The sequence below is a fragment of the Neltuma alba genome, unplaced genomic scaffold (assembly GCF_004799145.2).
Source record: "Neltuma alba isolate B1F8T4 unplaced genomic scaffold, ASM479914v2 tig00013194_pilon, whole genome shotgun sequence".
NCBI lineage: Eukaryota > Viridiplantae > Streptophyta > Magnoliopsida > Fabales > Fabaceae > Neltuma > Neltuma alba.
The window spans coordinates 94005-105716 of NW_021637499.1; the positions used below are offsets into that span (position 1 = coordinate 94005).

Genomic DNA, 11712 nt, shown 5'->3' on the forward strand with positions numbered 1-11712 from the left:
AGTGATATTGACCATTAACATTTTCAACGATAAGAGAAAAAAATTTGCTATGATTTTAAACTTTCGGAGCAAATTTACAACCAGAAAAACTTCTGAATGCCCAACACTCTTAAATGAAAACTTTTAGGAGAAATTTGCACCTTAACTCAATAAATTTAATAACTTTTACAAACAAGTTATTATGATTTGGATTTGTATAAATAATTAGCTATACCCTATTTCAATCTAAAAAGTGTTTAGAAATATAAAAATTTGTAAATACCCAATTCACTCGTATTGAACCATAGTTTCAATAATCAAGTTTTATAAAAATTGTAATAATGATTTTAACACAGAGTTGTTAATAATTATATAGTTAAAAATACTTTTGATTTGTATCATCCAAACTACATTTGCAATAACGTCAATTTGGCAGATGTATTATTATCAAACTATAAACCAAACACATGTATGGATTGTATACATAGTTGATTATTGGGCTAACTTGTTTTATACTCTTTGTTTTTTGAAAACATAAAATAAATAACTTCATAAGTCCATAATACTGATGGCTCAATGATCATCTATAATTTTGAGGTTTGAAGATAAGTGTTCAAATTTATTACTTCATAGTACTTCAAATAAGATTGTCTCTAATAAAATTATATATGTCTTTATATATAAAAAAACTACTTCATATGTACTAGAAAGTTAAATTCAAATTAGTTGAATTTGTCGCGAATTGCAAAATTTGTCCCAAAAATGTCCTTATTTAAATTAAATTAAATGTAATGGCATCATGATCCTCGTAATAGTTGTGGTGAAATTTGAGCCATCTAAATCTTTAAATTTTTACGTTATAATATGTAAATAATAAATTCATTTTATGAAAATTAACAATTAAAGTATTATTTTTCTCCAACCTAATTAAAAAAATTACTGCCTGATATTTTATGAAAATTAACAATTAATGTTTAGTATTCAAATGTTGAAGCAAGAAAAGAAAATAATCTATCCTTAATGCAAACTTTTTTTGTTTTTTCTTTTTGGATAACAAGAGGAAGCCTAAGCTAATACCCTAAGTACCCATTGCAAGAATTAGCTTGATCCATCTAAACAATCATGGGTAAGTCATTTCGAGGACTGCCGGTCACACGGAACCCTCCTAGGGACAAAAGGGCCCTTTTGGTCAAGTTATCTGCTGCCACAATCTTGGAGGAGGTGAATCATGTTTTTTGAAACATCTCTAGTAACGGACTTCATTAGTGAGCAAGCATCTTTGAGATGCTAACTAGAGCATAGCTTATTAGCTTCACGTCATGAAGGGACTGGAAGCTTCTACATCTTCTCCAAAAAGTACTCTTCCTGTTCTTAATATAGAACTTAATTGATGAGTTAATTTTGGTTTTAAATATAGAATCTATTTTTCATATTTATCAGTTTTTTTTTTAAATTATCCTTATGGATACTTCCTCAACCATAATCAAGTAGGAAAGGGAGAGAGGATATTAAAGAAGATGATTATAGTGTTTTAGAAAAAATATGTCATATTTCTTACAATTAACTAACTTACCTAACTTCTTTAATTTAATCAAATTAGTTAAATAAGTCTTATATTAAAGATTGGAGGAGTATATCTATAAGTGTTTTGATGGGAAATCACCCCATAAGCCAACTGCACAATAAACTGACTGGACTTGTCCCATTTTCACCCGACATTCCCCCGTCTTCTTAATCCCTTTCTTAACATTATAATTAATAGAAATAATTTCAAAAAATAATAGGAAAATTTGGTTAAAAAAATTCTTGTTTGAAAATTTAATTGGTTAAAAGGACCTAAATTTGAGTGGATGCTACTATGATCCGTGAATGTAACATATCTTTCATCAAGAAATGAAAAATCAGACTCCATGCTGAATTGGTTCAGGTAGTGATTTAAGCGTCAGTGGATTAGATCAAGATTAACTCAGGATCAAACCGGTTATATTAAAATAATATAATTTAATTAAAAATAACAAAATACTAACATTAATAATCACTAATAACAAAATACAAGAAAATACAATAATAGTTTAATTGTAATAATAACAAAATATAACAACATTGAGAATGTTTATTTTTACAATTACTCAGTAACTAAAATTAATAATTATTGATGCTAAAATTATCATTAAAATTCATTCAAATTTACAATGACTGAGATATAGGAGCTGAATGAGGAAAAATAGAACTAATAGCAACATAATCGTTCAAATCAGTTTACACTAGTTTTTACTGCTTTTCGTCGGTTCATATTGGTTTGACCGGATTGATACTTGTTTAATTTCATACCGGTTCAGCACTCAAACCTCAAACCAAATTGGACAACTGGCCGATTCCCCGGTTTTTCAATTGAATCAACTGGTTTGGTTTGGTTTTTTGTTCTTTGTCTTTCGCTATATGCAACATATTTTTCACTGTGTGCAAAGGGCTTCCGTATTAATGATTATTGCACATTATTGATGATATGTTGGAAGAAGATATATTACACTTACGAATCATAATTGTACTTACTAAAATTTAAGTCTTTTTAGCTAATTAAGTTTTGAAGCAGAGACTTTTAACCAAATTTCTCAAAATAATGAGAGGAAAAATAGACTAATATGCCAAACTTGACCCTCCAACTACCTTATAGTAATTATATATACTCCTTCTATTCTAAATATAAAACTGATTTTAGAGTGCAATTTACCCGAGTACTATTAAGCACTTCAAAATTAAAAAGTAAAATAATACTATTAAATCAGAACCGTGTGGCTATAACGGGTAACCATCTCGACTGTCCATAGCAGTTGGCACTGGAAGCAAATATCACCCATTGATATTGATTTTTACAGGGGATGCCCTTAAACTTAATGCCATTCAGTATCCGGGGGCGATAGTGTGGCCGGCGACTGAGTGGGTTGACGTTGAAGAGCAAATGGTTTCTAGCGGCGAAAGCGGTGAAGTGAGAGAAAATCGGTGGCTAGGGCCAATATTTGGTTAAGATCGAGTAGGGAAAGCTAAGGGTAAGGGTGTTCGGTCCAACAACATTGCCGTCTTCTGAAATTTGACGAAGAAGAGGAAATCGGCGTCGGAGATGACAGCGGTGCGATAGAAAACTTGTTGGGTTAGAGACCAGTGCGGGACGAAAATTTTTTGCCTGCAAGGTTAAGATTCCATCCACCTATATCTCTATTTTTATCAAGTCTTCCGCATATTTTTGGGGAGCAAAGATTTTGGCTTGAGTTAGAGTGGATAATTTGCTGATTTCAGCTGCGCAAATCTCTTATGCTTCTTTGCAAATAATCCTGTTTATGAAAATGCTGAGCATATTTAAGTTCTCTCTATCAATATATGCAATTATTTTAATGTCCAATGTGTGCCTATAAATTTTCATTCTGTTTCACTTCTTGTGAGCAAATCTGGAACAAATGCCTCTTCGTTAACCTGTTTACTGCTTCTTCATGGGTGGTTCAGTAAATTTATCTTCGTTAACCTGTTTACTGCTTCTTCATGGGTGGTTCAGTAAATTTATCTTTCTCTTCCTTCCTCGGTGGAAGAATCTCTAGTCCACTTGAAGGAATCGATTTTCCCTACCTTCGGAACTTTTGTCTCCTTTTGTGCAACCAAACGAGGATGGTTTCCATTTCCTGTGCTGCGATTTCGCCCAACTAACGGGTCCTTAGATTCTTTAAATTTCCTCTTTACATATTGTGATCCATTTGTCTCCATGGAAGTAGGCTTGATTGCTTACTGTTGGTTGGTTACTCAGATTTGAGTGAGAGGTCTCAAAGGTGTAGCATCAATGGATTCACAGGGCCAAACAACTTCATTGCAGCGACTTCAGAATGTGGAGAAGGTGATATTTGAAACCATTTAGAACATTGAAGGAATGGAGTATCCTCACAATTTGCCGTGAACATATTATTGATATGTATAATTTTGTGGTAATATGTAGAGAATTGTCAAGGTTTTAGAGTTAGCAGGAGGAGTCATGGATGAGCTTGCAAGCTCTACAGGTCCTAGGAAAGATGTAGTCCAAAATCACTGCCTGGAATTCATGCAATTAATCAAGGTACTTCTGTTCTCCATTTTTGGAAATCCAATTTGTTGACAAACGTAGAATGTAAAACTTAGGTGCAGCTTTTTTTCTTACATCTTTTTAATCAAGTTATCCAATAACAAAATGACAAGTATTGGGAGGAAAAAACATGATGAGTAGAGATTGTATTTCACAAATTAGCATTGAACGATTGGGTCATGTAATAAAGACTTTTTCACATGTTAAGATTTAATTGCAAAACTTAATAACAAGCATCTAAAAAAGTTTGCCCACATCTTTTCCAAATATCAATCATGTGTTCGTCTCTGTCTCCTTCCTCCCTTAAATGCTGAACATTCATATACAGTGAAGCAGTAGAATTATCCATTAAGATCCTCTCATGTTCAAAATTCACAAAATATGAAGATGAACACTGATGATGGCGGAAAGCATTGGAAATAGTAACCTTCTAGATATGTTATAGGAGGCTAGTGTCCATTTTTACGGGCTAATTGTTGAATTCTCTAATTTTTTTTTTTCCCCCTCTATGGCATTTCTACTGTAGGATCTGACTGTTGTCTTTAAATGGCAGCTCGTTAAAATTAGTTGCTGCACATTCTGACAATGATTTTATATTCATTATTTGCTCTGTCACTGACTATGGACAACCAACTACCTCAAATTCCTAGCAAAACTTCCTTTAGCTAACTGGGGAGAAATCGTAGAAATGAAGATTAAAATAAATGGACAATGCTCTGGTTGTGGCTCATTATAACCAATTTTGATGAAGCTTCAACTCCATTTGTTTGACCGAAGGATGCAAACAGTATGTAGTTCTTTTTAACATTTTTTTCCTTCTAAAAATCTTTTAGGACATCCAGGTGGCATTGCGTGATGAAATCAAAAGTGCTTGTGAGTATCGTCCATTTGAGAAGTGCTTTTATGGTTCAAGAATAGCCAATGAGATTTGCTTCAAGAAACTGGAATTTGTTATATCACAGTTGGATGGAATGAAAAAGACAATTGATGATTATGACGGAGCGGTCTGATATTTACATAGGAGCCCAGAGAACCCCCTGGTTTTGAATTTATTGATTGGGGGATTTCTGTATCTAGTTATTTTAATAGCCTCATCCAAATATTATGGCCTCTATCTGATTTGACAATTCTTGTTTGTTGGTATAGCTATGGCATGAGACGCGTTGTGGTGTCATTTTGGGTATCACTTAGCTTTATGGATGGGAAATTGATGAAACACATTGAGGATATTGAGATGTTATTTCTTGTCAGTTTTGACCGGAAAGACCAAAAGAAAATCAAAGAAAAAAGCCTTATAAGTTGCATTTACATAATACAGTTGGAAGAAACATTGAAGCATGTACAAGCTAATGAACAAGATATACAGATTGAAGTGATATATATGTAGCTTACAGATGGAAGCGGATAAATCAGGCATGTACAGGTACAGAGGAACTCATGGACACACAACCTTTTAAGCGTTGAATGATGACATTTTTAGTGACGAAGGCTGAATAATGAGTGAGAGGTAGGCCTTCCTTGACACATTCATCATACTTTTCCAAAACAGACACAATCTCACTGAAATCCGGCCGCTTCGAGGGATTTGCCGCCCAGCAACGCTTTATCAGATGTGCAAGTGCCGGCTGACAACTTTCCGGCAATGGTGGCCTTTGGTTCTGCTTAAAATAAGTCACCCCCCATATATCAGTTAACCAAAAAGAGCAGCATTATTATTACCACCTTTTCTTTTATATACATAAGCATGTTACTGTTTCCCACCGTTAAAAGAACTAACATATGGCTTGCAAAAGTTATCCCTACTTCTCCTGCCAGGTTCTGCAGTTGAAATAGAGATCCAAAGCAACGTCTAGCTCACAGGTTTGGACAATAATGGCCTTGCAATCTAGTGGTATTAATATTTTTCTACAAGTAGGAGATCACACGTTGGGCTGCTTACCTCTCAATTTTTTTTCCCCCCAGAAAAAAGCTCACAGGACCATAAAAAATCCTAATATGAAACATGAGGAATCCAGGATAGCCAACTAGTCAGTTTCATAAGGCGTAATTTATTCTTCCTTCTGATGATTGGTTCTAAATTAAAACCAGGATATCAGACAGGTAACTAATCTAGACTCTTGTGAAGGAGCTTTAGGGTTGGTGACGATGTTCATCATGCTCTAAATTTTGCGAAGGACCTCATGCAAGATAACAGTTGTTTATTTATTATTATTAATTTTACCCCTCACCATTTCTTCACATTTTAAGTTCTATATTGACAAATAGTTTATGTAAATTTCGGCAATTTAACACACGTTCTTATTCTTGATAAAGCAAAATGAGGAAAATCAAAATTCTTTGCAGCAATAACTCCCCACATTTTTCTTCTCATTTTTTAATGAAAGACTATGAAAAATAGTCTCGGATTCTAAATATAAAACTCATTTTATAATGTAATTTGCATTATAAAGTGGGTTTTATATTTAGGACCAGAAGAGTACTACACAAAGAAGGGATAGAGAAACATGCGTTTCGCATCCTTTCCAGATTGACATTTGTATAATTTCTTTTGTTTTTATAGTATAACTCAAAATATCTCAAAGTTACTTTGGACTTGTGTAATTTTTATTTGATAGTTTACACAACTTTGACAATAAAAAGTTTGTTAAAAGCAATATACTAGAGCCTCTTTACATGGTCTTATGCCTCTTTATAAACAAGAGAAGAGGGACACAAATAAGCCTCAACCCCCTTCCCCTAATCTTCGAATTAATCAAGACATACAAAAGTGTTCGAATATTTACATCGGGTCCATTAGATTGTTGGACCGATATTCTTCTAATAGAATGATCAAGTTGCATAAATTGTATGGAAAAAAAAAAAGTGGCATAATTTATAAATTCAGGAAGTCAAGAGTCAAAATTTAAAAATTAATGGAGGAAGACATTATTTTGAAAACTAGTCGCCTATATGTATTACATCAGATATGATGAGATAAGACACAGCAGAGACTTGTAATTAGATGTCGTTTCACATATTACATGAAATTATAAAAATTAAGCTGCATTATTCACTACAAACTTGTGTGTGTGTGTGTATTGATTAATACTATTCCAAGTAAACATCACTCACATCTAGATTTCACAAAAAAATCGACCAATGATCTTATATTGAGAAGCAAATGACTTAATGTTTAGCTAAATACTAAACTATTGGAAATAGATACCTGGGAATTTCTATATATATATATATATATATATATATATCTAGATATCTTTCTTTTGATAAGCATATGTGCAATATTGAAAATTTACATGTTAAAAAGGTTGGTTCCAACAAGGATGACAAATGTACACAATATAGAAGAACTAGACTATGACACCGATTAACCAAGGGCACAGAAGCCAAATGAGAAATATCTCCAAGTAACTCTATACTAACTATACGCCTAGTTGCGTCTTGGCATTAAAGTCACATCAGAATCAGATGTATACAGAAAAACTAAAATTCAATCCTGAACCATTCCTAGTGTTGAGAACGAAGAATCATTTAAATAATCCTAACTTACTGGTGAAATTGCTACAAAGCAGGAAAATTCATAAGATGACTATGCCTTCGACAATTCATGCCATTACGGAGTCCTTGCCGAGCCAATCATTTTGACAATAAAGAAATGTTATACCATTAAGCATGATAAGTTTCAAATGCTTAGCATTTAAATTGAGTTCAAACCAAGACAAATCAACGATAATTCGGGCAAAAGAAAGTCAAGAAGGGAAAAAGGCAGGGAGGGGATATTTAAGAGTAAAAACATATGAGGAAACTACATACAACTCCCGCAATGGCCTATAGTTGAATTGGAACTTTAGTATGTGGAGCTCTGGACTTTGAAACCCAACAATTTACTTTGTGCACTTGATATAAAGAAAACATTCGATATTATAATTAAAATTAACACCTAAAGGCCACATATTTTTTTTTTTTCCAATTATCCTACTTGTTTAGATATTACAAGACAATCAAGTGACTAATAGTAATTAATTAACTATATAACTTGTTTTTGTCATAATTTAGTGGAGTAAAATGTACTATGTTAGAGTTTATGAACTAAAATTGTTATTAGATTGCAGTTCAAAATAGCTATGTTTAGTTTAACCCTAAGAAGAAAGAAACTTAGGCGTAGTGATCTGACCTTCTCAGACACAGCAAATGCAGCTTGCACAGGGGTCATTCCTTGGAAAGGAAGTAAGGCGGTCATGAGCTCCCAAAGCACAATTCCAAAACTATAAACATCCACTTTTCGAGTATATGGTTTTTCCTTGATCATCTCCGGGGCCATCCAACGATATGTCCCCATGTTACCTTTATTCTCCAGGCATCGTGTTTCAAGGCATGATGTGCCAAAATCTGCAACCTTAACCCTCATCTCATCATTGAGAAGCAAGTTATTTGACTTGAGGTCTCTGTGAATCACACCTTGTGAATGAAGGTACTCCATACCCCTAGATATGTCGAGAGCTAATCTTAGTATAGTTTCGGTTGAAAGAGAGTGTGGCTCTTTTTTGTTCAGGTACATCCTCAGATTTCCTTGTGACATGTATTCTGTTATGATACAGTACACTGGTGGTTTTTTACAAGCTGCAATAAACTGTAAAATTAAGAGTAGTTTAAGGATCACGTCTTATTCATCCTTGTATATAAAAGTATTACATCAGATAAATTAAAACTCTGAGATAAATACCAAATCTCTAAAGCCTTAACAGCCTTAATGATACCAAAGCATCTCATGCAGAGGAGAGGTTGTAAGTTTGAACTCTCAATGAGTCGTGGAGTGTATGTGAGTTATATATGTGTGTAACATTCAGAAAAGAATATGTACCAAATCAAATCACCGGCTCTTCTAGGACCCGAAACATGACAAACATAAAGTAAACTCTGTAAATGACATCAAGTAGGTGTATTGAAAATTAAGGGGGAAAAAAATTTAGGGTTCAGAAATCTCTCTCTCTCTCTCACATAATTCACTATTAGACAAGCAAACAGCAGTAATCTTGCAATTCTAACAGCCCACTGTGTGTTATGATTGGAGGTCTGCCCTGTAGAGGGCCTGTTTGTTATAGCGATAAAAAATATTTATAAGCACATTTTATGTAAATTAAAATCAAAATTTTCTTACATATTTATTTCGTATTCCGTAAATTACGATTAAAAAATTACTTAGAAACTATTTCAAACGGTTCCAAAATCAATACCGTACCAATTTGTGCTTTCTAGCATGTTTTTAGAATTCTGATATGTCAAAAAGAGCATGCCAAATTTTAGTAAACAATCCATGAGGAGAAGAAAACAAGAAGGCTTCCCATAATTAGTTTCCAATTGGAATGGAAAAAAACATTACCTGCACTATATTAGGATGAAGGAGACGTGAAAGTAAAGCAACTTCGGATTTAAATTGCTGCTCCAGTAAAGTCCTTTTGTCATCATTCTCAGTCGGAATTCTAACCATTTTCACAGCCACGGCTCTCTGCTTGTAAATGCCGCGATAAATCCGACTGTGAGCGCCGGAAGCGAACCTGTTTCCTATAAAAAGCTGAGAAAGATCGGCGGTCCATTCTTCCTGATCCTCCTTCGAAGCCTCCCACGTCTCCAAATTCTCAGACTCCAGTATCATGGACCATGATTCCACGCTGTCGAATCTCTTCCTTTCCAAATTCTCCCCACCATCGCAATTCAACTGCCTCTTTGACGACGACGACGAAGAAGAAGAAGAAGAAGAAGAAGAGGTAGAAGAAGAAGCCGCCGGTAATAACGTTTTCCTCTTCCACTTTCGTAGTCGAAGTGGATGAAAACACGATGTCGCCATCAAAGCTCGATATGAATTATTACGAAACGTTATAGTGATGTTTGCTATGAAAACATACCGTCAAAAGGGATTTGAACTTGAATTTAATTTCCCTCCGGATCGTAGGAAGTGATTTCGAAACATGAGGGTTTTCTTTCATCAAGCTATCAAAATTGATCTGTTCAAAGAGTTGAAAGTATCCTGAAACACAAATCAGAGAGGAACCAAGTGCAGAGGACTTCGGTTTGAAAGAGACGAGGAGGGAGATTTAAGCATCGATCCTAGGATGAATGAGGAGGATCAGGTAGATTAGGATCATAAAGATGAATTGAAAGGACGAAGAAGAAGGAGAGGAAGAAGTTTCAGCCTTTCAGGTTCAGGGGAGTCTCGTGAGTGATAGGTTCAAAAGTGGCGGAAGGTATATGCATGTGTGTGAAAGGTTTATAGGCTTTTTTAACGATACGATTCAGTACCATTTTTTCAAAGTTTACAAAAGCAACGTATATAATACATTTAAAAAGGCTGGGCTGTGACCAAACCTAATAAAAGGAGCTAGTCACCTGTAATCCAATCCAGTGAATCAAGATTCGAATCTTTATTAAAAGAGGTGTTTATATTAAATATTTGACCGTGTATCAAATAAAATTACTTCCAATAAAAAGATACTTATACCTAACCCAAAAAAAAAAAAGTCTAGGCCATGACCAACCAGCAGAAGTGATTATCCCTCGTAGTATGATAAATTAATGTTCAAATTTTTGTTTGGAGGAGGTGTTCACACTTGAATCGTTGGCCAAAATGAATGGAATTTATCTCTTAAGCAATATGTTCAAAACTCTATGAATGCAAAAGAAGGAAATTTTTATTTTTAGAATCAAATAAGAGAGTTATGAACCAAATAGAAGATTGCTAAATATTAAGCAAGAAAGTTACAAAATAAAAAGAAAAAAGCTTGTGAAATAAGCAATACCTCTTGTAGATTTTCTTAAAGAGTACAAGTTATAATAAGAGGTGGGAGATTTATAAAAACTAAGCAAGAAATATGTTATTAAGTTGGCTAGCAAGAAGACTTACAAAATAAGCAACATATATTGCAGGATTTTAAAGTTCTTAATGCAAACTACGTCTTAATCCAGGTTTTGAGAGACTATACTATTGGGAGCACGGTTAAACACTAATTTAAACCTATAAATTTTTATTATCATATTATGAGGAACTAACTCATTTTACCAGACCCAATTCCTATTGATAACTTCCTATCTGAATTTAAATTAATTGATAGTGTAAAATGTTAAATAGTTATATATGAAGAAAAAGATATAGAGATCAATAATGTTATTGAGTAGGGGTTAAAGAGTCATTATATTCTATATAAATTATTCAGAGAATATTGTAAATAAAGTTTTGACTCTGAATTTTCAAATAAAAAGAATTATACTGGATACCTCCTTCAATTTGAGCTTGATGATCTTGAAATTTAAATTATTGAGTGATCAATCAGTGAAAAAGAAAGTGGGCATATTAGTGCATTAAACTGTTGGCAATTTGTTTCAGTGGCACACATGCTTTGGGACATATCCTTTCCCCTCTTCTTTTTGACTCTTAAGGCCTCATTTTTGGGACCCAAACAAAGTCATGCAATACTAAAAGCATGGTGGCACGGCAAACACGAAATGGCAACCAAAGAGCGAAATTACCTTTTTATCCCATTCGTATCTAATTTAATATCTAAGAGTTGATATTTGTTTCGATATTAAACATAAAATCTTGGTCTTTTTTTTTTAATCTTTTTATTGATTGCATATATTAA

General features: G+C 33.7%; 2 protein-coding genes across 2 annotated transcripts; one reads left to right on the top strand and one right to left on the bottom strand.

Moving 5' to 3' along the window:
• Positions 1-2874: 2874 nt before the first annotated feature.
• LOC114735259 (mediator of RNA polymerase II transcription subunit 11-like) lies at positions 2875-5276 on the top strand. The gene is made up of 4 exons (XM_028922943.1): positions 2875-3167; positions 3773-3859; positions 3959-4075; positions 4915-5276. Exons 2-4 carry the CDS (start codon positions 3806-3808, stop codon positions 5089-5091), a joined length of 348 nt encoding a protein of 115 aa, XP_028778776.1. The 5' UTR covers positions 2875-3167; positions 3773-3805; the 3' UTR covers positions 5092-5276.
• An 87-nt stretch (positions 5277-5363) lies between these two features.
• On the bottom strand, positions 5364-10254 carry LOC114735258 (serine/threonine/tyrosine-protein kinase HT1-like). Its single transcript, XM_028922942.1, has 3 exons — positions 9459-10254; positions 8253-8708; positions 5364-5739 (listed from the first exon to the last, which is right to left on the bottom strand). Exons 1-3 carry the CDS (start codon positions 9921-9923, stop codon positions 5491-5493), a joined length of 1170 nt encoding a protein of 389 aa, XP_028778775.1. The 5' UTR covers positions 9924-10254; the 3' UTR covers positions 5364-5490.
• Positions 10255-11712: the final 1458 nt, after the last annotated feature.